Source organism: Triturus cristatus, chromosome 11 (genome assembly GCF_964204655.1).
Source record: "Triturus cristatus chromosome 11, aTriCri1.1, whole genome shotgun sequence".
NCBI lineage: Eukaryota > Metazoa > Chordata > Amphibia > Caudata > Salamandridae > Triturus > Triturus cristatus.
In genome coordinates, this window is record NC_140594.1 from 979,539,488 (window position 1) to 979,566,669 (window position 27,182).

General features: G+C 44.5%; 1 protein-coding gene across 3 annotated transcripts in view; it reads left to right on the forward strand.

Annotated features, from left to right (window-relative positions):
• Positions 1-27,182, forward strand: part of LOC146785778 (uncharacterized) — a 124,399-nt gene that overhangs the window by 14,129 nt on the left and 83,088 nt on the right. For all 3 annotated transcript variants that reach the window (XR_014970480.1, XM_085633643.1, XM_085633642.1), the window contains exons 2-3: positions 19,574-19,626; positions 23,993-24,122. Coding sequence is in view for 2 of the 3 variants with exons in the window: in XM_085633643.1 (XP_085489769.1) it covers positions 19,622-19,626; positions 23,993-24,122 (135 nt within the window). In the remaining variant the exon portion in view is untranslated. The remainder of the gene's footprint in view (positions 1-19,573; positions 19,627-23,992; positions 24,123-27,182) is intronic.

Sequence of the window (27,182 nt, forward strand, 5' to 3'; positions counted from 1 at the left end):
CCCGCCGGACGCGTGGGATTTGCTGGCCTTCCGCTGGTTTTCGCGGTTTTTTGTATCACGATTGGCCTCATCGCAACTTTTTTGGCATTCATGGTTCGCATTTTTGCGGCGTGACATTGATTTTTGCTCGGCCATTTGACGCGTTATCTGGTGACTATCACATGCTACCGCCATGTTGTGAATACTTGGTTGGCACAGCGTAATTTACCCGCGATAGGCTGCGATGTTGAGAGTTGCATTAAGCTACTCTTGCGGTAGTTATCCCACGTTCTTGTGAATATACCCCTGTATTGTTTTACTTAGCAAAGCCACAAAAAAGTTCAACAATAGCATAAATGTACCATTGTAGATATCTACAATAATTATTTACAATTCGCTGTCCTTAAGTGGCATTACATTTTCCGAAACGCAAATGCAACATGAAAGGTAAACATTCATCCCATCAATTTTACTGTGCGTGCATATGACCTATTACCATAAATTAAAAAACAGGGAAGAAGATATATGTGTCGTAGTTGTAGAAAACAAATACAATGTAAAAGTACATGTTCATTAGAAAAATTACATTTTAACGCACTGGTACATAATCCATTAGTAAATTGCACTAATTTCAAAAACCTCTCAATTTGCCTCTCTGTATTAATTCTCACCTCCCAACTCAGGATAAGGTTCCTCTTGTGAGGATCAAGGAACAATTCAAGGTAAGGCTTATATTTTGCCAAACCTTTATACGTTTTAGTTAATGCAACACATTTTTTCAACTCCACATATAACATGATCAGATCTTTACTGTTTTTTAGCATGAGTTTTGAACATAATTTTTGTTCCGCCCACAATTTTCAAAATGTGCATACTACAAAAACATCTAATAATTTTGTCTAACTGGATTGTAAAACATCTGGAAAAATAATTTTCCAACTTTCCAATTCCCTGCAGGCCCTTGGCTGAGAGTTTACATTTAAACCGTTAGATCTGACAGTCTTAGGGTGGTCTTCCCCCAACCTTTTGCCTTTCTCTTCTACTTTTCTGACCTTGTTTTGGCTAGCCATAGGAATTTGAGGACTTTACCACTGCTAACCAGTGCTAAAGTGCAGGTATCCTCGCCCTAAAACATGGTGATATTTGTTCATCCCCAATTGGCATTTTTAATTTACGTATAAGTCCCCAGTAAAGTGTATCACATGTGCCCAGGGCTTGTAAATTAAATGCTACTAGTAGGCCACAGCACTTATTGTGCCACCCACTTAAGCTGCCCTCTAAGCATGGCTCAGGCCTGCCACTGCAGAGCCTGTGTGTCCAGTTTACACTGCCATGTCGACCTGGCAAGACCTATTGCCAGGCCTGAGCCTTCCCTTTTTATACATATAAGTCATGCTTAAGGTAGGCCCCGGTCAACGCAGAGGGCAGGGTGCAATGTGTTTAAAAGGCAGGACATGTACATTTTACTTTTGCATGTCCTGGTAGTGGAAAACTGTCCAATTTGTTTTTCACTACTGCAAGGCCTGTCACTCCCATATAATAACATTCCATTGTCTAAGTTCAACTACCAATTGTGAAGAGGTAGACTTCCCAAGTTTGGTGTAATTGGAATCCTAATTTAAAATCCTAACTTATGGTGAAGTCAGTTTTTAAATTACAGTTCTGAAAATGGCACTTTTAGAAAGTTGGCATTTTTAGGTCTTGTCTGGCGTGTGCAGCGCATGCGTTGCCCTCGCCATGCGAGGGCTTTTGGAATCGATACAGATTCCAAAGCGGTCACGCGGAGGGACAGAAGATGTGCATGCGGGGACTGGATGCTTTACTCATGGCGTGACACTCTGGTGACTTTTTTTTCGCCGCCATTAAAGCATCCAGTCTCCGCGTGCAGATCGATGAAGCTGTTATAATCATCGGGCATTGTGAGCGCGGGCCGCCTGGCTCGCGCTTGTTTTATTTTGTGAGTGCATACAAAGTGAAAACATTCTCTGGTTTAAGATGAGGGAGAGGGGGAAGTAACCGATCACAAGAAAATCACGCGTACTGTGCTTTCTAAAGAGGAAAATAAAAATGGTTATCAGCCCGCACATAACATAATTTCCAAAACGGCAGGCGCTCCTCGAGAAGACATTTCTCTTTCCCCATGGTGTGTTTTAATGCAGCGTGATGGATCATTTGGCAGCCCGTTAGATCTTTTGCCACTTTAGGGGTTTAGAGGGCAACTGATAAAGGCAATCATATTTGTCTGATACTCTTCAAGCTCAAGTGTCTGAAATAATATCAAAGCGATTCACTGTGACAGAGCAGGCGGCTTCACAACTGAAATTTCTCCCTGCGTCAGGATGTCAACAGCCCTTCAAGGCCTACTGAAATATTAGCTGTTGATTACAGATCGGTGTTTTGCACCGGGCGAAATTTCCATTGAGTTGTTTTGTAATTAGAGCAGGAGCTGCACCATCCTATACCCCCTTTAGCAGCTTTTGATCGATGGGTGAAGGTGCTCTGCTGCTGCAAAATGTCTGATTCATCTAGTTCGCAGAACAGAAATGATTCTCTCTGAATACCGCTTTAGCTAGAACGGAAAGAGCATGTTTTTGGTCATTTGAATGCAGGGACGGTATTATGATCCTGTTCTGCCTCGCGCACACAAGCACTATTCTGGATTTTCGTACTACTCTGTCTGCAACTCAGGCACAAACTCACAAAATTATTGCACGCGTTCTTGACAGCACAATGTTTTTGAAATCGGGGGCATGGTTCCCTTCTGCACCAGGTACAGGCGCAGAATAGGTTATTGGAATAACTTGGGGCGTTAAGCACATCTTTGAGCCTTTTTAGGTCACACCTGAGATACAAATACTGGGGGGGGGGGCTCTCAAAGAGGCGTGGCCATTGTAATTAATGGAGTGGCCTAAAAGCCTTCAGCTAAAAATCTGCGCTTAGCATAGTGTGCTGTCCGACTGGTATTTTGCTGCTTCTGTCATTGCATCCAGATATATCATACAACAAGTAACATTACACCTACAACATGACAGGGCTATTGACCTGGCCAATGGCTGTTAGTTGCATAAGATAAATAAGCAACAACTATGGCTTCAGTTTAATTCATATTGAAAATGCTTCAGCTCTGAATGATAAGACTGTGAAAGAACTATAACGAGTCTCTTTGAAGTTACATCAAAGACACTGAAGGGTGGTACTGCTGCAGAGTTAAGATTTTTTTTCACCCTGTTGGCAAAATGGACAGCCAGATAGGCACACATCTCTGCATCTGATTTTTAGAGCTGCCGGTGCTGAACACCGGGCAGGACCCAGCCCAATTTCAGCCCTGCCTTAGACAACACATGTTTCATTAGCTTAGAGTAGGCTTAAAGCCCACCCATTTGCTTCCGGTTGACTTTATTGTCACTCTGATTTGTTGGCTTCCAGTTTGTTGAACCCTCGTGGGCACCACATCCTCTCCTAGTGTTTGACTCTCCTTTGAGCGTGGCCAATGTACTTTTGGCCTTCCATCGCTTGCATTGTGGGGGAAACTTTTTTCTTTTGTTAAAGCTACCAGCAAGTACATATTTTGTTTTTGTCTGCTTGCTCTCACCCCCTCCTGCAGGCTCACCCTCTCTCCGGGTTTGCCTCCCTCCTCTATCCGTCTTCCAACTTGAGCCTCTCTCTCTGTTTGTGACGACTCCTGCCCCGCAATACAAAAATAAAATGCTATGACATGGCCTTGTCACAGGGCTTTTTCTTTCCTTCTTGTCCTTGTTGCCCTACACATATACCCCCTCCCTCCTTGTTGCCTCCCACCTGATCTCCATCCCTGCCAGAAATAAAACAAGCATTTGCAATGCAAATAGGTCTCGCATTTACGCGAGTGTGATCAATTGGCACTGTAAATGACATTGCCTTCTATTTGTGTTTTGGTTTTTAAAACATAAATAAAAGGCATTTTCATTTACAATGCCAATGGCTTAAACTCTTGTAAATGCGAGGCCTATTGCATTACAAATGCTTGTTTTACTTTAGCTATTTAGTGCCTTCTGCCTGTCTCTGATCACATGTCTGGGGTCGCTGACCAGCTTAGGTGTGACTTGATGGGCCATTCTGGCTGTATTGGATGGAGGAGCTAGACCCAGCCTCATTTACACCTGAGTAGGCCGTGTCCTGTCCCCACACAAAGGGCTGCCTACCCCACGTAGTGATTCTGGAGCCAGCAGAGGAAGGGAGGACCTCTGTGCACTTCAACGGCATATCTTTGAAGTCTCTCCCACTTCAAAGGCACAACTGGGTATAAGTACTGGAACGCAGGCACCACCACTTCAGTACACTTCTGAACCTGTGAAGACTCTTCCAGGAAGAAGGACTGCTGTGCTGTTGAAGGAGTGCTGCTTTGTGGGACTCCTGCCTTGTGGTGCTGCCCTGCTGCCTGTTGTTCTCCTGCCTGGGTGAGAAGACTGGACCTGCATCACCTGAACCCAGAGTGACTTGAAGGGCTAACTGACTGTCCTCCTAATCTGAAGTCACCGGAACATAAACCACTTCCAACCACCCTCCGTCTGCACATAGACTCTGCCTTCTGTGAGTCTGCCTTGCCATATGGTGCCATCCCAGTTTGGACCCTTGGAAGTGGGCCTAACGTTTTTGTTTCAGCAGAGCCAATGCTTCTGCTGTGGAACCAATGCAGTGCTCTTGCATCTTGGGCCAGAACCGATGCTCTCTGCTGAGCAGATCAAAACCAGTGTATCGCCTCTGTCGTGTGGATCAGCACTGATGCATCGCCACTACTGCGTGGATCAGACCCAATCATAGCCTTCAGAACCACCACTGTTAAACACGCTTCCAAATGCAGGGTTCTCGCATATCTGACCACGGCAGTCTCAACAAAGCCTCCACATTGCAGCTTACAACTCATCAGAGGCCGACGCATCGCTGCTGCTACATAAATCAGGACCAGTGTATCATTGCCACTGTGTGGATCAGCACAGGCACATCGATTTATCAGTACCACGCATCCTTGAATTCGACACACTCACGATTAATGTGCTTTTGTTCAGCAGACCTCACTGGGTCCCAGTATCCGAACCTCACTCCATTGCAGTTGGCCTGAACTTTTGACTTCGTCTCAGTCCAGCACAACCAGATGTCCAGAATAGTGCGTTTTGCTTCTAGGCACTATTTTTGCCAAAAAAACTTTGAAATTCAGGATAACAAGACCTACGTATTGGATTTTTGTAGTGACCTACTTATTGGATTTTTGTAGGGATCTACGTATTGGATTTTTGTAGTTTTGGTCTTGTTTTATTTATTACATTAAGTTCTATTTTTCTAACTTGGGGTGGAATCTTTTTGTGTGGTGTTTTCACTGTTTTACTGTTTGAAGTGTTGCACAAATTACACTTTGCCTCCAAATTAAGCCTGACTACTCTTTGTCAAGTTACCAGAGGGTGAGTACAGGTTAAATTAGGGTTTGCCTGCTTCTTACCCTGACTAGGAATGTGGTTGCTGCTTGACTAGGGCTCATACGTCAGTCAACCTACTACGCAATTTCTAACAAATACAGTTTAGTATTTAAGAAAAAAATGTATAGCTCTTCTTCCATTAATGCAATCTCACAAGCACATCGCCAGTTCGAATCTTGATGAATGTGGCATTCCGTATTTACCAATCCCAAAGGCGTTTTATGAGTAAACCCTACTATACCAGAGAAGCTAAATTTGTCATCTAAAATAAGGTCCTCACTTTCTTAAAGCAGCCTTGGAAAGAACTTCACATTATGGACTTCAAGAGAGGAAAAACAGAAAAACCTGTTACATTGTCCTAGCCCTCTTCTAGCAGTTTTCACTTTTGGTTCCTTTTTCCAACAATGTTTTATCTAGGACATAATGCTAGTAAAAGGTGTACCTACATATTGGAATTGTTTAAGAATTTATACTCTATTATGTTTTTTTAGCCAACATACATAATGAACCTTCCTCATCTCACATTTTTCTAGTTTTTCTTTAGAGTTTTAGGTAGCCCAAACTCGACCCGAAGGTATCAGATATCAGAGCGCTTTACATGAGCACCAGTTTCGTTACAGACAGACACAATACACATACATTTTTTATTAGGCACTGGGAAATTAAGTGCTTTGCCCATAATCACAGGATGTTGAGCGTCGTTGCCGAGACTCGAACCCGTCTCTCCAGCTTCGAGGTCGATCACTCTAGCCCATAGACCACATCCTCTCATTCCATTACTTTCGTCTTTTTGAGTGTTCATTTACAAATTATTTGAAATGTAATACTTTGCAATGCTTACATTTTATCCAGTGATCTTAAGGGGTCAAACCAAACCTACCTAAGCATCCATGAAGAAAAGTGAGACAAAATGCTCCTAGCCAGTTTTAGGAGAAAATTAACAAGAATTGGAAATAGCCAATGACACATCAGAAAGTAATAGAGTAGAATCAGTACAAACAAGCATTCTATCTTTAAGCTATTCTTTGGAGGACTTTAGGGAAAAATATGACCACTAAAAGTGAAATGGGCTTCTTAGATTTAACTAGCACCAAAACCAATACTGAAGGCAAAAAACCAAGCAATAAAATTCCCGAAAGAGAATAATTTATTAAACAAAATAGGGAAAATATGATTAATATAGAACTAAAAGAACCGGAGATGTGAGTTTTCAAAGTTTAAGGCTATCAACAAAAAGAAAACACAAAGCACCAATTAATGTTGATGGTAGCAGTTCCATCATGCACTGATACACGTGCAGGATGGAATGCTTGGTGTTTCCTAGCTTGCCTAAAATTCCATTGACTGTGGCCTAACATTAGCCACCCCTTGAATTGCTCAGGGAATTCTGTCAAGTGATAGAAGCATGACAACAAGACAAGAGGGAGAGATCAAAGGGAGGATGAATTACTCCCCTGTCTATGTTTATCAATAAACTGTGGATGTGAAGATTGTGGCATATACCTTTAAGGTTCATGCTATGTACCGATGAAAACACTGTGTTGGCCATTCACATTTGATTCCAAGGGCTTTTAAATGAGACTTGGCCTCATGAGAGGGCTAAGAGAGTTGTTATGAGTGGGCCAGATTATCACAATCATTTATTGTCAAAGTGTTTGCAATTGATTAATGATTGAGAACAGTATATGTTGGAACCAGTTCACAAAGGCACGTTGAAGTATAACAATTAGTACTGCTGCATAATCCTTCTAAATACTTGCCTTGGTGAATTAGCCCCCCAAAATTAAAATGGGAATACATTGGAATGTTTAAGGATTATTCATATACAAGTAGTATAAAGAGAAACAATTGTGCCCTCTTTGTACTTTTTACAAGAGGGGAGCTGGATGTTTCAGGGTATTTCACAAGGTATGAAGAGTATGTAAAAGAGTCTTCCTGTAGTTTGACATCCCATACTCATAAATGCCTCTTTGAATAGCCCCCTTTGTATGTAACTCAGGTGCCAGTGTTGGAAACTCTTTTTAATATTGACACTTGGTTCCTTAATTGTATTGTGCTTCATCTCGACCTTATCATCACCACTTTTCAGCTAAGTCTCGACTGCTCAATCAAGCAACCAGCGAAATTAAAAAAAACTTGAGAGGCATTGCTGTTGTCTTATCTATCTATGTATGTATGTATATATGTGTGTATATGCATGTATGATATTTCTCTAGCACAAATCTAGTAAAAAGGTAGCAGGCTACTGTACATGGTGAAAGGTAATCTTAAAGTCAGTGAGGCGTAGGATAGGAAACTGAGCTGTGGACCATTAATGCATTGAGATGTTGTATTCGTTGAAGATGTGAGTCTTCAACTCTTTTCGAAATTGGAGTAGCGTTTGGGCAGTTCTGATGGATATGGGGGATGTTATTCCACATCCTGGCTGCATAGATCAAAAAGGACTATTGTCTTTTTTTTCTTCTTTTCTGCAGTTCTTAGCCTGCAGTCTGATGGCGTCCTGCCTGCAGGTGTGCCAAGAAACACCAGAGATGGTGACCTTGTTTTCAAGATAAGCATGAGTGCTGATTGTGATGGCTTTGTAAATAATGCAGTTGGTTTTGGAGATGGTGCGGCTGACAAGTGGAGCCAATTGCTCTTGCTATCTGCACATTTTAAACCGTGTGGATTTCTTTTTGAGTGCAGCCACGCTAGTGCTAGGACTGACCTGACTTTGTGACTGATCCTAGAGCACTTTGAGGAATGTCTAATTATTAATACTAGTCCATTGAAAGGCAAAGTAGAATCAGAGCTGTCCAGGCATACTGCAAATGGATAATTATTGAGTTGTAGTAAACGGTTTTGTTTCCAAAACGTTTAAAGTACAATAGCATGTAGATTAGCAGCTCTACACGGAGCGCCAGAATCGTTGTATTACATCATATTTGACATAGGACACATATAAGAAAATCCTGTATTACATTTGTTGATGTTTTCAGGTTCAAACTAAAATACAGGTAATTTAGCCCATAATGGCTACATTTACAGTAGGATACTGATTAAGTATTTTATTTTTCAAATTTATGGTGTTCATTGCCAGAAGCCGTACACCAGTTGCTTAGTGAGGTTATGGCATATTTGGCTTGGAATAACAGAGACCTCCTCTCACGTTTTAATAACTCAGCCTGCCAATTCTAGGCTTCCAAATTTTAAAGGGATTATCTACACTGCCCTGGGAATAGGACAGACAATTACAAGAGGCTGCAGAGCTGTCAGTTGGGAAACTTAACCACTTTACTCTTAAAAACAAGTTTGGTCCCTTCCAGACTTCTTTCATTTTGTCTTCTGTGAGATAATCCCCTGAGTAGAATAACTACCATCATAGGATTTGTTTTAATAGACTGAATTAAAGTGGATGTCTGTGGCTCGATCATGGAAGCAAGAGAGAACAAAAAAAATGGGATTATTCACAAAGTGAATTATTTAGAATATTTTGTAGTACTACAATAGTACTATAAACGTTCTACAAAATGCTATTCACAAACCTACATACACAGCTTATGCCACTGCCTTTTGAGCCTTTGACTCATTTTAGGTTGAAGTGATGCAGGTCCATTTCTTCTCACACAGGCAAGGGAAAAGCAGGGAGAAAAGGCAGCACAGCAAGGCAGGAGTCCTGCAAAGCAGCAGTCCAGCAGAGTGTCAGTCCTTCAGTAGAATATCCTCCTTCTTCTAGGCAGAGTCTTTACAGGTCCAGTAGAATACTGAAGCGTTGGTCTCTGAGGTACAGTACTTATACCCAGTTGTGCCTTTAAAAAGTGAGGGAGACTTCAAATACATGCATTTGAAGTTCACAGTGGTCCTTCCGTCTCGTTCTGGCTACATACTCACTACAGGGGGTAGGGTATGCAGCCTTTTGAGTGTGGATATGACACAGCCTATTCAGGTGTAAGTGAGGATGTGTCCAGCTCCTCCTTCCCATCCTGCCAGGATTGCCCATGAAGTCACAACTAAGCTCCCATTGTGTGTGGCTGTCTAGGGGGACTTAAAAAAGCCCAACTGTCACCCACTCCAGACATGTTATCAAAGACATGCAGCAGGCACCAAATGACTAAAGTAAGAAAATACCAACTTTCTAAAAGAGTTATTTTCAGAATTGTAATTTAAAATCCGACTTTACGATAAGTTAGGATTTTAATTTAGGATTCCAGAAACACCAAACTTGGAAAGTGTATCTCTTCACAATTGGGAATTACCAATCACACTTTGACAATGGAATAAGGTGATCCCAATGTTATCCTGTGGGAGAGATAGTTCGGGCAGTAGTGAATAAAACCAATGTAAGATTATTTGACTACCGGGATATGTAAAACTTAAAATACATGCTCTACCTTTTAAATACATTGCACCCAGCCCACTGGGATGTTCAGGGCATACCTCAGGGGTGATTTTCATGTACAAAAAATTAAAGATTTGGGCCTGGCAAGAGGTTTATCTTGCTAGGTCTAAATGAGAGTGTAAACTGCACACACAGGCTCTGCTGAGGCAGGCCCAAGCCATGGTTAGAGGGCTACACAAGTGGGTGGGTCAATACGTGCTGCTGCCCACTAGTAGCATTTATTGTGCAGGTCCTGGGCACATGTTGTGCACTTTACTAGGGACTTCTAATTAAATTAAATATGCCATATTGGGGTGAATCAATATTACTAACCCTGGGCGTAGTGGGCGTAGTGGGCCTACGCGGAGCATCATGGAGTGGGGGCAAATCTACGCACACCCGCACACTCCGTGTAGCCCCACTATGCACCACCCGCCTCCCTCCCACCCACTTTTAAATGCAGTTATAATGTAAAAGCAAGCTGAAAGTAATTAAAATAACTTACCTGAGCTGCGGCGTTCCGGGGCTCCCTCTTCCTTCTCTATCACCGACTTCTTTCTCACAAATGCGCATGCGCGGGTGCCCGTGCATGTGCCTTTGTCATGACAAATGCGCATGCGCGGGCGCCTGCACATGCGCATTTGTGAGGAAGAAGTCGGCGATAGAGAAGGAAGAGGGAGCCCCGGGACGCCGCAGCTCAGGTAAGTTATTTTAATTACTTTCAGCTTGCATTTAACAGTTTTTTACATTATAAGGGCATTTAAAGAGGGCAGGAGGGAGGTGTGTGGTGGGCAACCCCACTCCGCTGTGGCGTGTGCGTAGCCTGCCTGTTCTACGCCTACTTCGCGGACCACGAAGTAGGCAAAGCTACGCACACTCCGCGGGCGGAGCAGAGCACTTCGCCCAGGGTTAAATATTACCATGTTTTAGGGAGAGAGAACATGCACTTCAGCACTGGTTAGCAGTGCTAAAGTGCTCATAGTCTTAAAGCAACAAAAATGAGGTCAGAAAAAATGGGGGAGGAAGACAAAAAGTTGGGGGTAAGACCCACCTAAATTTTGCCAGGTTTAACACATGCCCCCCCCAGTTGAAAGTGTGGTGAGCTATCCAAGCCCTTCCCCTTGGGAACTGTCATCACTATGGCGGAAAAACCAAGAGAAACCATCAACATTGGTGCGATCTGACCCTAGGCGGTGTTCCACTGTAAAGTCCATTCCCTGCAGTTTGGGATTGTCAGCCCTCATCTGCATGAGTCATCTCAGGGATTCCCAAACACGTATGGTCTCAACTTCTTCAGTGCCCAGACCACAGCTAAAGCTTCTCTATCAGTTGCAAGCCATCTCTGTTCCCATGGTAATAGCATCCTGCAAATTAATGCTACGTGTTGGACTAAGCCCTCACCCAAAATTGGAAATGGACTTCTGGGATTGAGAATCCCGACCTCTCTTTAGCCCACTCAGTCAGAGCGATCTGCCAATAGCCTGAGGTCAAATCAAAGATACTGAGGAAATCGACAGCGCCCAGCCTGTCAAGGTGCTCATCAGCTCTGGGGATATGGTCTGCATCAGTCCTGGTGATAAAATTGAGTCCTTGTTAGTCCACGCAGAACCAGAGTTCTGGTGTTGCACCCGGTGGGGCAGTCTTGGGTACCAGACCCATAGGGCTGGACCAGGGAGTGTTGGATGGCTAAATCACCCCTAATGTCAGCATCTTGGAAACTTCCCCCCTTGACGCTGACCCTCACCCTGCCTGATAACCTGTAAATGTTGATTTTCACAGGTAAGTTGTCACCTGTGTCAATATTGTGGAGGTATGTGAGTTCAGGGGTTAGTGAGAACAGCGACACAAACTATCCCAGTAGCTTGTAACAGTCACTGCTATTCTGGGGTCAGAGTAGAAGAGAGTTTGACACACTCCACTGACCCATCCTGTTTCTGTGCATTGACTAGGTCTGGGAGATACACACTATCCTCTTCCACTTCCTCATCTGTCACCAGGAGCATGTTCACTTCTGACCTCTCAAAGTGAAACTTTAGGTGGTTCACATGGGGCACCCTTATGGGGTTCCCGGGGGTCTGGTGGTCTACCCAGTTGGTGGACTCCCCATTTCCCTTTATTTCTTATGTGCCGATGCAGCAGTCCTGGAGAGCCCTAGGTTTAACTTCTTTCATTACCCTTACTTTCTGGCCTGGCTGAAACTTCACCAGAGTAGCCTTCTGGTCATATCAGAGCTTCATGACCTCTTGAATGGTATCCAGATTACCTTTTGCATTTTTTCCAGAAGTGATGCATCTAGTTGGGGAGGGCCAGCATGTAGCTGACCACATCCAGATGGGGGGTGGGTCCTGGGAGCTTGCTCCCATCCCACCCTCCCAGACAAGGTTCAAAGGTCCCCTAACAGGGTGGTCATTGTGGAGTCTCAAAGGGGCTGAACCCTATTCCTTTTTGTGGCACCTCCCTGAAGGCAAAGAAAAAGCATGACAAGAGGACATCCCACTTACGCCTCATGGGTTCAGGCAGGTCTATGATGATGCCCTTTAAGGTCTTGTTGAATCTCTGTAAATGACCACTGGTTTGGGGATGATAGGATGTGGTGAACTTGTAAGTTACACCACGCTCATCCCACAAGGTCTTTTGAAGGAAGTGCCCCGATTAGGGCCATCTGGGTCACTCGCGACCACCTCTCAGCCTTCTATAAAAATGAAGAGTCGGTCAGACAGTAGAGAATACAAACCAAATATATTTATTCAGATACACTTGAGCGGAGCCCACTCTGCCCAGTCTCTTAAGATTGCTGCAGAGGGACTGACATCAGCAAACATGGAGAAATATTATGTACAACTCAGAACCAATGAAGGCACGCCCATAATGGAATTTTCCAGGCAGATCCACTTAAACAAAGAAGTCCAGAAGGGTAGGTTTCGATTCTGAGGCCGGGCACACACTATCTCCTACCCAAGGTCACTCTGTCCGTGCCCGCCACTAGAATAGTGGGAGAAGACCTCTAGCTAGTGGGAAAGGTATGCACTAATAAGAACAGTGTATTCATTAGCAAAGCAAGGCCCAACCTTGGAGAAACGAAACTCACCAAAGGCCGTTTCTCATGAAGAAAATAAAGATTAGTTTTAATCATGGTCCAAACTGGCGGCCAAACATAAAATGGTGCCGCGAAGGCTAACTTAAATAGAACAATATGTAGGCAAAGTAACAAAAACATTTTCATTCCAACAGACCCTCCTTTTTGCATGAGCTAACAATTTTTGTGAAATGATCAAAGAAAACATAACATTTCCAAGGACAAAGGAGCATTAGTATTAGGAGCAGGTCATATAGTCAGTATCAGGGATGGAGGATGCAAGGAAAGATGTAGTCTCAAAAATACCTTAATCAATCTGCATCAAATCGTCAATATCCTTATGTATCATAATTGCGGCATCGGTATCATGAATTTACATTTTCTGTTTGGGAGTGAGGATATTGACACAATAGGAGCAACAAGCTGGGAGAGATTGAATGCAGAGGCAACATGTAAAGATGATACCGGCTACCACAGCCAAGAAAATGAGTACCTTCCATCCCCAGGATGTTAGCATTTCCAAAACCACCCCAACAGAGTCCAAGTACCTGTTTCTTGGAGTATCTCAGCTGATATTCTATGTATAACGTCTAACACCATCCTGTTCTTCAAAGTGACTAATCTCGTAGCCTGGAGCTCAACTATGATATTTGTCACTATTCCAACAGTTGCAGTGCTAACCCCTTCAACAACTCTTGTTAATTGACAGATTTGAAGGCTATTAGCCATGGGACCCCAAAAAGGTAGCAGGGCCTTCATAGGCGATGTGCGGTGGTGTCTGTCTGATCTATATCCTTTGTGTCAACAACCCTTTTGGCTCAGGTCAGGCAGGTACTTCTACATTGATGATTTTTATAATAATTAGATGGGGCAACATATACAGGGGGGAGAAGGAAGGAGAGATAACATGTACCTGACTTCCCCTAGTGAACCAGACGTGAGCTTGTGACCCACAAACAAAATAGACATTATGAGGCAGGACCAAAGGCGGACTATTAGTCATATTCAGCTTGTCAGTAAAATGACATCTACTCTCCCCCAACTTTATCTTCCCTGTCCACTGTACACAAAAACTAGCTGTTGTATTGACCACCGACACAGGTATCGGCTTTTCTTCGGTAAGATTTCGACCTCTGAAGGATTAGAAGTACTCAGAGGTGTTAAACCATTAGAAATCAACCATTTCCATTCTAAATCAGGGCGTATCATTTACCCTACTGTACGTTTTCAAACATGACTTTGAGGACAGTGTCCCTAGAATCCCTTGTCCTGCTGGTCCTATAGAGGTAAACACTTGATAAGAAGCGTAAATATTGTTTCGCAATGTAAGAATCAGTGGATGTTATCTCCAAAGTAGAAATATGAAATTGGAAGTACACTAACCGAAACAGTTCATACCAACCCTCAGCTGCCAATATATGACAGTGGTATAGAGAGCAGATTGTCCCTCTTATGAGTCACAGAAGGGAGCCACCCACAAACCCCACAATTAGTTGTATTGGACACATTATGAGCATGTTGCAACATTTGTATAAACACATTGTATAGGACTGCCTATTCACTTCCTTGTGTAGAGCTAGAGTAACAAAAATGTGCTTGGGGGGCTGGAGTTGTACCAACCGAGTAATGTACATGAAACTTCTCCTCTAATAACCAGGATATTCGAAATATTTTTGCTAGTGCAATCATAACAATTAATATGCAAACAATTTTTCTCTTTGTCGACCAACCCCTCATTGAACGCAGTGTTACAAATGGCTGTTCCCCCTCATCAATAGGCCGACCAAAGGGATGCATAATTAAGCAAGGAGAGAAATGCAACAAAATTGATAGTAAAGGTAAGTATTCCTGGTGTCCGTCAGAGCCTCACTGGTACAGGCTCCTATTTTTAATCAAATGTTGGCGCTCTTGAGCACTGGAGGTGGAGCTTGCTCAGTCCTAACCTCGTGATGTATCCCACGCCGATCAGGATAATGTATCCCCCCTCCAAAGTTAGCACGTTCAATTTATCCTGTCCAGTGTCAAAACAATGCACAAATCACACTTCACCCTAAACTAACTCCGGTGGTACTACAGCAAAGTACATCCTAACTTGCACAGTCCATCCCTGTCTAACCTGACTTCTCCTTTTGTGCACTATTCCTCAGCCGAGGACGTAGATTGTACCTGGTGGCTCCAGGCACAGAAGGATCGGTGAAAAGGGGTTCCTGAATAGTTTGTATCTCTGGTGGAACGGCTGCATTCAGCACTTCATTATTTTTTGCATCCGTTTGGGTCCAGGTGAGCTTGGCATCACTAAAGGGGAAGAAATGAGGTACCTTCTAGCACTGAGAGTCCCCTATGACATCCCTCACCCACTGGTCATAGGGCAAGGGCAAAGGTATCCTGTGGCAGTGGATAGCGTGTACCCAGTTCTTTCAGCTGGCAACCTTCACAGCTGTACGAGTAGTCAGGTGGACCTGTTCTGGTCCCTTCCAACGCGACTCTAAACTCTTCTTCCTCTGGAAATAACGAATTCAGATGAAATTGCCAGGCTGAATGTCATGTCCGGGACCCTATGGTGTGGGTGGCAGGGCTTCCCGGACCTATTGGTGAATAGAACACAAATGTTCAGTTGACTGGTAAAGGTAATTGATCAATAATGGATACTCAATATCTGAGAACCACAGAGGATGCGGGATGCCCCAGACATTTGCCGGGCGTCCAAACACAACCTTGTACGGTGACCATCCTGTCCTAGAATGTTCTGTTGTTCTTGTCAACAAAAGAGCTAATGGTAAAGCATCTGGCCACTGTAATCCTGTTGTCTCCTGAATCTTTGCGAATTTCAGTTTGAAAGTACCATTTTACTTCTCAACCAAACCTGCCGATTGCGGGTGGTTTGCAGCATGAAACCTTTGTCTTATGTGCAAACCATCACAGATTAACTGAATGACCATAGCATTAAAATGACCTCCGTTATCACTCCAAATCAAACGGGGCAAGCTGAAACGAGGAAAGAACTCCTTCAGGATTACCCTTGCAGTTGTAACAGCTGTATTGTCTTTAGTGGGGTAAGCCTCAACCCATTTACTGAATGCACAGACAACCACCAACACATACTTCAAGTTATTGGCCCTGTCTAATTCGATATAATCCATCTGAAGGACCTCAAAAGGGAAAGTGGGTGGTGCAAAATTACCAGGTGGTGTAGTGGTACCTCTTCCAGGATGGTGCGTCATGCACACCATACAGTATTTCACTAAATGTGCAGCTGTTTTTGAAATGTTGTAATTCTGCCACACAGGTTCTAACAGCTTGCAAATACCCTTAGAACTAATATGGGCTGGGCCATGAGCCATCGTGACCACAGGGAGAACATAAACATTTGGCAACATCCATCTCTGTTTCTCTGACTTATCAATCCAACATCCGTCATCGTTCAATTGGGCCATGCTTTCTTGCCATATTGCTAACTCTTCCTTTGTAGCCTCACTCTGTATCTCCTTCATATTCTCAAGCGTATCCTCAAACATGGTAACTTCAGGCACCAACCTAGTGGGACCTGCTACAAGCATTTTCTTCATTTTAGTCTGTGCCGTTTCCTTAGCTATCTGGTCAGCAAAAGCATTCCCCCTACCTACATCATCAGTAATTTTCCTATGGGCGCTACACTTCACTATTACCAACTTCTTAGGGAGTGTCAAAGCAGAGAAAAGCCTCAATATAACGTTAACATGTTGGATCTTTGTACCACTGGAAGTAAGGAACCCTCTCTCAGCCCTAAGTCGCTCAAAATTCTGCGCGACCCCGAAGACATACTGGCTGTCAGTATAAATATTGATAACCAGTCCCTCGCTCATTCACAAGCTCAGATAAGGGCGGCTAACTCAGCTGCTTGGGCTGACTGATACGGGACTCGTGATGTCTATACAACTGTTCGCAATGTGGTGATAGCATAAGCAGAAGTTGTAGTGCCATCTGGTAATTTAAACACAAGAGCCATCGACATATAGTTCCCCTTGCGGGTCAGATAAGGGAACATCAGTCAAGCCTACCAATCAATTCATCTCCTCCTCTGTCGGGAAGATACAATCATGTATATCAATTTCATCACTCTCAGAAGGGAGGGGCAGTAACGTGGCTGGATTCAAAGTGGCACATCGTTTGATTGTGATGTGTTTCACAAACAGGATTAATTCATAGCCTGTCAGACATGCACTGGTGAGGTGCTGTGTTTTTGTTTTATTCAAAAGTATATCCACAGCATGGGGTACCATGACCATGAGATCAGTATCAAGTACAAGTCCTGCCGATTGCCTTATTGAGACAGCCACAGCCACGGCCGTTCTTAGGCAACTCGGGAGGGCTCGTTCGACAGGGTCAAGCACAGCAGAGAAATAAGCACACAGCCATTGCTTATTTCCAAATTTTAGTGTTAAAACAGAAAGCTCACAAGCAGCTGTCTCATTGACGTACAACACAAAGGGCTTGCTATATGTAGGTGTGCCAAGCACAGGAGCCGGACAAGGCTCAGCCTTTAATTGCTCAAAAGACTGCTGACTTTCAGGCATCCAAGGCAGGGGCTCATGCACATCTTTAGTGGTTAGTGCAAGCAGGGGTTTGATTAGTAAGGAGTAGTTAGGTATCCACTGCCTACAGTCGGAAGTGATACCTATGAAAGCGCGCACATCTTTCTGAGTCTGTGGGATGGGCATTTTAACAATGGTACTGATGCGCTCAGGAGTCAATCTCCTACCCTCCTTCGACAGTAGGTGACCTAAATAGGTGACCTCCTGTCAACAATACTGAAATTTAAAAAGGGAGACTTTATGTTCATGGTGTGCCAAATGCAACAACAACTTAACTGTACTATCCCTGCAACCTTGTTCTGTGTCAGAAGTGATGAGCAAGCCATCAACATACTTTAGCAATACATTACCTGTGGGGAGCGACAAAGAAACCAACTTACCTTTCAGTGCCTGACTAAAGATACTCAGACTTTCTGTATAGCCTTGAGGAGCGCAACAGAATCTAAAATTTCTGATAGCTAGGGTGAACCCAAACAGATATCTGCTATCAGGATGAATAGAAATACTGATGAACACATTTTTCAAAACAATGACAGAAAAGAATTTAGCAGAAGAGGGAATCATTGTCAAAAGAGTGGTGATGTCAAGAACCTCCAGAAACTGAGGAATCACAATTTTATTAACTTCGCGCAAATCGATCACAAAACGATAAACATCTTTATGGTCATCAGAGGAACCTGGGGGCGCCCTTTTGATGATCGGAAGAGTAGGGCTATTGCAAATATTAGCAGTGGTCTCCTCAACCACTCCCTTCCCAATCAAATACTGCACGATCTGCAATAAGGCTTTCTCTCCTGCCTGCTGTATTTTATATCGATTGATACGAGGTAAAATGGCACCATCCTTAACACGTATCGAGACAGGCGATATCTGCAACAATCCCACATCTGTGTTGCCCACAGAGTGGGTGGTAAATCTTTAAATTCAACAGGAAGGGGTGCATCTTTGGACAGACACAGCTTAGCGCTCACCACATCTGGACCCATTGTCATATAGACACCTGCTGGGGAACACTAAATTGTGCATGCAACTTTTTCAATAAATCCAAACCCATCAAATTCTCACCATAATTAGATGTCAGCAAGCATGGCAAATCTACAGAGAAAGAACCGATGGTCAATGCAAGAGGTTTTGAAATGGGGCTTACAACCGGTACACCAGAAAAACCTACAGAAACATTATTATTGCTGGACAGAGCCGCCCCAGGGACCATATTTCGAGAAACAGAACTTTTCGTTGCACCTGTGCCGAGTCAAATATCTTGGGGGAACTGTCTCCTTCACAGTGTGCCACATTACAATCAGATGGAGTAGAATGCCAAGAATTTCATAATAAGTAGTACCATTGGGATTAATTTTTAAACAACTGCTGACAATCTTAATATAGATTGTAGGACTCTGTTTAGGATACTCACCCTATAACGTGATCTGAGAATGACTAGTGTAAAGTCAGATCCATCAAACTGCCTCTCTTGCATGTATTAATGTAGTCAGTTGCAGACTGCAGTAGCTGTATGGATCTTTGGGGAAATTAAACAGAAAACTACTCAATAAAATCATACCACATTATAGGCATGCACTGGTAGTATCAAGTATTTAGTTGAATACATATGGTTATTTCACGTCAGCAATACAAACATTTTGTGCCATGTGCAATATTTCAATATAGATATCTTATTCCTTCTATCTTTTACCTGTTGTAACTCCAAATTCCTTTCCAAACCTGTCTGTCATGGTGCCATTGCATGGGTAGTATGTTGTATATTTAGAGCTCAGATAAAGAATACTATGTTTGAAGACATTCTTTACCTAGTTAATATGTAGCCATATCTCACGCACACTAAAACTAATCTAAGTCAGTGACATCATGGAATACTATTAGATTATGGTTGGAACATTTAATGAGCTATTGTCAGTTTACATTGTGGACTATTGTTTTAAACCTTTGTCCAACACAAAATAAATGAATTATCTCCTTTCTGGGATACTACAGATTAATATGTATGCATTTATGTATGTATGTGTGTATTTATTTGTTTATGCATGTATTCAGAGATCTTCGGAGAAGAAGGGGAAGACCATTATTTGTTCATCCAAAAGCAACAATATCACTAATTAAATCATGCAACACTCTCTTGTAGGTACTTGAGCCAATGCTGGGACCTACATGGACTTCAACATACTGAACAATGACGTAAGATTTATTTCTTCAACCATTGATGAAATGCCTGCCAGGGGTGACCACTCCAAAGCTTCAGCACCATATAAGAAAGGAGAAGTTAACCAGACAGTGTGGGCCTATTTTAGATTTATGTCAAAATGTTTTTATTGGTTTTAGAGTCAGAACAATACAGAACAAATATTGGCGGGAGACACCAGTACATCTTATAGGTCCAGAGTTACAGAAAGCTAGACTACAATATTCAGTTTGTGTACTAGGACTCGATCTGCTATGAATATTCACTTCATGACCCTTACTGGTCCCCAGCGGGCAAAGCATGTGTCACAATTCAAGAAGTTCACATTGATGGTCATGTTAAACTTTGGTACCTGCATCTCCCACCCTGTAACTAATAAATAAATAAATAAATAAGCAAACTATGGTATCACGGTCGAAAGGAGTTCAAGCTTGGTTGCGAGTGAGGGCAAGTCTATGGAAACCGGGAACACCCCAAACTCGCGGGGACCCCCCCCGCCCAAGTCAGGGAGTACTAGATATGGAAGAGGTGGAGAGCCCTCAGTCTGGACACACATGCAAACAGAGGCAGACCCTCCGATAAGTATTCAACCAGGGGGGCCCAAACATACTTAATCCCCTTTCTTGAGTCCTCCACAATATCCGCCATTCTTTCCATCACCAGTGCTTGCCATAACCTGGGATGCCATTGGGTAAGGGAGGGGGCCTCCACCTTCTTCCATGCTGCTGCCACTGCCATGTTGGCCGCCCCTAAGCACAGCCACATCACAGAGCGGTCCCCTTGTGTTTGTTTCAAGTTGGGATCCCAAATCCCCAGGAGAGAGTTGTGGGAATTGGGTAGCCCAGAATCAACTTGATTTGGGATAGTAACACCTTCCAAAAGGACTTGATGCATGGACAGTCCCACCAAATGTGCCTGTAGTACCCTTATAGCTTGAAACCCCTCTAACATCTATCTGAGGTAGTAGGTAAGATTGTGTGCAACTTCTAAGGATGTAAGTACCAATCGTACATGATTTTATAGTGGGCTTCTCTAAAAAACATGGATTGATTGTACTTAGGGATGTCCCTGTATAGGGACTTTCATTGTTTTCCCTCCAATGGAGTAGTTACAATTGAGTCCCAGAACCTTTGGTGCCTAGGAGTTGGGTGGGATCCCAGAGCCCATGTGAGTGAGTAAATGAAGGAGATAGTCCCTTTCGTGGAGGCCCTTGATTGTGCAAATTTTCAATTGGGAGTAAGTCCCTAGTTGCGGCCAGCCGTATCTGCAGTTGTCGGACCCAATGTTTAAGTTGCATGTAGTGGTATTTTTCGGAGGGCTGGAGTTTAAAGCCTTTAACTCAGTCCGCAAATGTCAGCGGCTTCACCTGTTTATAAAGATCAGATATCGTGAGGCAGCCACCCTCCCGCCAACATTCGAATGGCCCCTCCTGAAGTGCCGGAGGAAACTCGGGGTTGAAGTGAATGGGGGTATAGGGGTCGGGAAGGTGGTAAGGGGTATGGATCTGGCAAGTTCATCCCAAACCCTCAAGTTGGTAGCCATGGGGATGCTAATATAGGCATTTTGTGGTCGGTTGGGTTTCTCTTTCCACAAGAGATCCCAAATCGGCCTGCCCACTATTTGTCGATCCATGTGGAGCCAGAGTTTTTCCGATTGACGGAGTGACCAGTCAGTGATCACTCTGAGTTGAGCTGCTCTGTAATACCCCAAGAAATCCGGCAAGGCCATTCCCCCTTCCTCCTGTGCCCTGGTTAACACTCGATTGGATAATCGCACTCTCTGCCATATGAATTTAGTGATAATGTTTTTCACGTCAGTAAAGAAAGTCCTTTCTACTGGGATCAGTAGACCCTGGAAAAGATAAAGCAGCAGAAGGAGAATGTTCATTTTGATGGCGTTGACTCGCCCTATCCAGGAGATGTAGGCTGTTCTCCAACTGGCCAGGTCTGCTTTAAGCTGGCGCAGTAAGGCATGATAATTAGCTCCATAGAGATTCACTAGCTTTGGAGTGAGTTTGATGCCCAGGTATGTGATGTCTTTGTGAGTGCTTTGGAAAGGGGACATTATTTCTATGCTCCGCATGGTCTCCTTGGATAGGGTTAAGTTAAGGAGATAGGATTTGAGAGGTTCACCTTAAACCCGAGGCTTGTTCATATGAGGCAAGCTCTGATTGAATGAGTGGGAGAGAGGACTTCAGTTTCGTGATTGGGAGCAGCACATCATCTGCGAAGAGACAGATCTTGTGCTCATCTGTACCGAACAGAGCCCACCCTATGCCTGGATTGGACTGGATGCGTTCTGCTAGAGGCTTGATGCTGAGCGCAAAAAGCAGGGGAGATAGTGGGAAACCATGCCTAGTTCCCCGGGAAAAATCAAAAGGTTCCGAGGCTGCTCCATTCACCAAGACTCAGGATCTTGGAGTGGAATAGTTAGCCCGCACCATACCTATGAAGGTCTCATTGAATCTAAACCGCCTTAGTGTTCGGGTCAGAAAGTCCCAATCAACCCGATCAAAGGCCTTCTCCGCATCTAGCAAGGGAAGGGCTGCTGAAATGTCTTTCCTCTGCACATTTGCAATAATGTGCACAACCCTCCGCAGATTGGCATGGGTTTGCCTCCTCCTGATGAAGCACGCTTGGTCCGGCTTAACGAGCAGCGGCATGACGTGCTCTAAGTGCATGGCTAATATTTTAGAGAATAATTTGGCGTCTAGGTTCAGGAGCGCAATAGGCCTATAAGAGGCTCAACTTATGGGATCTTTTACCAGTTTGGAGATGACTGAGATCAGCGCTTCACCCAGAGACGGGGTCACCCGTTGTGTGGCAGCTATATCATTGTAAAGCGCCACTAGATGGGGAACCAGCTACAGAGCGAATGTACGATAGAAGTGGACATTTAACCCATCAGGGCCAGGTGCCTTTTGGAGCTTAAGCATGTCTATCGCCTTTTGGACCTCCTCAGCTGAAATAGGTCTGCTGAAATCTTCGTTTGTGGAGGCCAGGACCTGAGGCAGATCCAAAGCCTCTAAATAATGCTCCTGATCTTCAGCTTCCAACGGGTCTGCGGTATACAGGGAGCGGTAAATTTCTCCAAAGGCTCCTGTTTCCCTTCTTCGCTTTACTGGGAGAACCCCTTTATATCTACTATATGCGTGATGTATTCTTCTTCTTGCCTCACTCTCAGTTGGCGCGCCAGTAGGGCACCTACCTTATTTACCCCCTCGTAGCTATGGGCCTGCAAGAGTAGGAGGGTGTTTTTCGCCCCATTAGTGTAGATGGCCTGTAGCTTCCCCTTAATCGGCGTAACTTTCCTCAGGGATCAGACCGAGGGGTTGGTCTTGTGGTAATTTTCGGCATTTCGGAGTTCCCCTTCAAGTAGTAGTCGTTCCCCCTTGCGTTATTTTTTGAGCGTAGCATCTAGTTCAATGCACTTCCCTCTGATGACTGCCTTGAAGGCATCCCAATTATTAGCTAGAGATGTTTATACAGGGTCATTAAGGTCAAAATACTCTGTGATTGCCTTTTTTTGTTCATCCCTAAGGAGACGGTCTCTACATTGAAAGTTGGGGAAATACCATCTAACATGTTTGGAGCGCGGGCAGGCCAGTCCAGGACCAATTCTAGAGGGGGGTGGTCTGAGAGGCAAATCATGTGGAACTGGCATCCTGATAGTGTGTGGAGAAGGGATTGACTAATGAATGTGTGATCGTCACTGAATCTTTGTGATTGAAGAGTATTGTTTAGCTCTAGTCTTATTGTACTATAATATGATGGAGCATTATGCAGAAAGGTGGTTGGAGGTCATATGATGGATGGGATATGTCATGTGTGAAGCTTAGACGTGCAAATTTAACAGATGTAACTATGCTAATGTACAGCCAATTTGTGATTCATACACGTTATTTACCTACTGGCTCTGAGTGGTGTTTTCTAAGAATATGTACCACTCTCTAACTATGTTCACAATGACAACATCTTTAATAAACAGATCAAACAAAAAAATGAATGTGTGATCGAACCTGTCCTGTGTCAGTGCGAAAAGAAGGAATAATCATGAGTCGCGGGGTGAGCACCCCTTCAAGCATCCAATAGCCCAAACCCCTGTAGTGCCGCCTTAAGCGATATGCTAAACACCCCCCTATTGCTCTATGTGGGTGGGTAGTGTCAAGAGATGGGTCCCAAATTGAGTTGAAGTCTCCCAGTAATAATATGTCGCCCATGGCGAACCCCTCCAATGAGACCAAAAAAGAGCTCAGAAAGTCTTGTTGCCCCACGTTGGGTGCATAGATCGTGGCAATGGTGCATAATCTTCATCTTAGTTCACCCCTGACCATTAAGAACCTCCCCTCTTTGTCTGTTTTAGAAGCCTGGAGAAGATATTGGATGGAGGAGTGAAAAAGAAGAGCCACCCCGGTGTGCTTTGTGTGTGCCGAGGAGCGAAAGATCTGTGGAAGGCCCTATTTTTCAGCCAGCTGCTCCTCTCTACGTGGGAGGTGGGTTTCCTGCATGGCAGCTATTTTAATCTGATGGTCTAACACGAATTTCCAAATCTGTTGCCTCTTGTTGGGGGAGTTAAGGCCCCTCATGTTCCATGTTAAACAATTAACCCCCATTATTTACCGCGGGACCTGTCTATTTGCCTCACTAACTGCGCCCTTGAGAGCGTTGTTCTCTCTCCCTCCTCCCCCCCAACCCCTCCCTCAAACAAACCTTTGTGGAATTAGCGCAAAACGTACTGTGATATCAAAACAAGTTCAACAGAAACAAATACAAACCATGAGTTTGAGCTCCGAGGCTCTCAACCTCAGAAGAGACCCTCATCTTGAGCGTTACCTGGGGCGGACCAAATTCTGCCTCCATGGCCCATAGAACATCTACTTGGCACACATGTAGCATTAGCCATCAAACTCTTTAGCCAACAATGATAGCTTCTACCTCTTATCTTCAGAACCCTCAACCCCATTGTGACAGCCAGATTAGCTGGCAACTGCCATGTATGAGCCCAGTCCCCTTTTAGGAGTCCTGCCTCCTTCGAGCCACCCTGGGCCACTCGGGTGAAACATTCCCTTGCCCACACAACAAGTCTGTGCCTGAGTCAACCCGTCGTGTTCTTGCCTGCTCTTTTCGTCTGCAACCAGGGACCCCCTCCATGTTTCCTCATTCTAGTTGAAGTTCCCAGGTCTCTTGTTTCCGTCAACTGTGTCGGTGCAGGTACGTCGATCCCCAAAATGGCCACTGCTTCTTCCACTTCTGTACAGTGATAGTTCTTTTTGTCCAGTGAAAAAGCCAGGCCAAAAGGGTAGGTCCAGCGATATTTCAGCTTGTGTTCTCTCAGAACTGCCATGATTGGTAAAAACTGCTGCTGATGAGCTAGTCCGGCTTGGGCCACGTCTTGGAACAGCGAACATGACACATTCTGGAACAACACTTTGTCAAGGGCCCGTGCTTTCTGGAGGACCAGCTCTTTGGTCTTGAAGGAGCTGAATTTCGCCAGCACATCCTTAGGCTTTCTGGAGTCTCCTGGTGCTTTCGGCCCCACCCTGTGAACTCTCTCCAGCCGGACCTCCGGTCCTGTTTCTCCCAGCGCCATCGAGAAAAGTCCCACTATAAATGCTTCCAGGTCTGGGCCCTCACATCCCTCCTCCAGGCATCTCACACTGATATTATCCTGGCGGAAGCGGTTCTCAAGGTCTTCGCACCTGAGCAAAGTGACTTTCAGCTGATTACACAGGTCTACAGATTGGGCCTCCAACAGTTGCACTCGGTCAGCCAGTTCCTGGTATTTTGCCTCGAGGTCCAGAGTGCGGGCCTGACAGAGGCAACATCTGCATGTAGATCCACCAGTCGGCCCCACCTCTCAGCTTTGAATGCATCAAATGAAGCCCCCATATCAGCCTTAATATCATCTCTCAGCTCTTTTTTAAACTCTCTCAGTGAGGTCATCAGGTCTTCCCGTGTGAGCGCAGGCTTCTGGGTCTGAAGCCCTCTCAGGTGTGATGTCTAGGCGCGCAGGCTGTGTGCTTTGTGGCGACCTGAAGCCTCCATCCGGAGGCCCCGTCATGAGGCTGCTTTCAGGTGCCTGACCAATGCCATTTTGAGGTCAGGCACTCCGTTCTCTGGGCTTCGCTGCCAATCTCTCGATGGTCCAGGGGACCCCCAGCGCATCCTCGATCCTTAGATGTGAGGCGATTTTCCCCTGGGCTAGCCCCCGCCTCACATGGGACTCCACTCCTCACCTGGGGGTCTCCGCATCGAGAGCGCTTCTCCTCTCAAGGGCGCCAAGGCAGCAGAGCGTGTCCCACCGGCTTCAGTCCCAACTCCCAGGGCTTTATGTGTGGCGACGTAGGAGCCCCCGATTGTCCACAGTCATGGGCCTCCTGTACGCCCGTTATTCTCTCCCGAAGCCGCAAGGCTCGCCACTATACTTCATCCTGATGATGGCCGCCATCTTGGCTCGATCCGCACGACCCACGGGATCTGAGTTTCTATGATGCAGCTCGCATCGCAATGGTCCCAGATGATTCATCCCGGGAGCCCCCACTTGTCTGGTTGCCCAAGTGGCTCGGGTGAACCGATTCTTGGGTTTCAAGTGCCTCTAATTAAGCTAATGTGGCCAGGCCTGGAGCGGAGCCGAACGGAGTTACGTATGGTCGGCCATGATGGTTGACCACGCCCCCTATTGTAGATTTAAATTGTTTTGTCCCCTGTCCCAAAATTGTTTTTTTTGTTTGAGAGAGGTTCCTGAGGGGTTATGATTACAGCCAACATGATAGATTAACCAAGAACTTTAATTTCTCCATAAATCAGGCAGCTGTGTAATCTCAAATAAATTCTCTTGGGCCTGATAGCCGACCTTACCAAAACTTCCGTAGGCACGGCAAGACAGACCATTTGGCATTTCCTTGAAGGCTGTTTTTAGGTCAAAGCCTACCAGACAGCACAGCTGCTAAAGACATCTTGGTAACATTCAGAAAGATGACCTAGGAATGCATTCAGCCTGTTGCTTACCATTGACTTTGTGGTTTGTAACTCACTTTTAATGGCTTTCTATTTGCAGGCTTTATTTGCTTTAGGCTACTAAGCTTGAGTTTGTCCCTCCCATTGCCACAACTTTGTTTATTGCATTCTTCCACAAATTTGCTTTCTGTAGGCCTTTAAATCTTGTTCTTATCTTGTCACATTTGTGTGCATTCAAAAAGAGAGATCAAATGTCAAGCTGTCTCTGCAGAGAAAGCTTGGTGTTTACTTTTCTTTCTCTGACTACAAAGTGAATTTACGTGACAGTTCTGCTGAGTATCCATGGAAGAGGAGAGTGTGTTGGATGTTTTTTTAGCACACAACAAAAAAAAACTGTGCTGATGTTTCAGAAGATAAAAGAATTAGTATCAATCAATCAATCAATCAATCAATCAATCAATCACGGGTTTGTTAAGCACAACTACTAAACCGAAAGGGTCTCAAGGTGCTGGGGGGTTGGTGCCCGGCTTCAGGGTGTTACATTGCTTTTTTGAAGAGCCAGTCTTGAGTCTCCCCTAGAACTTGGCAAGTTAAGA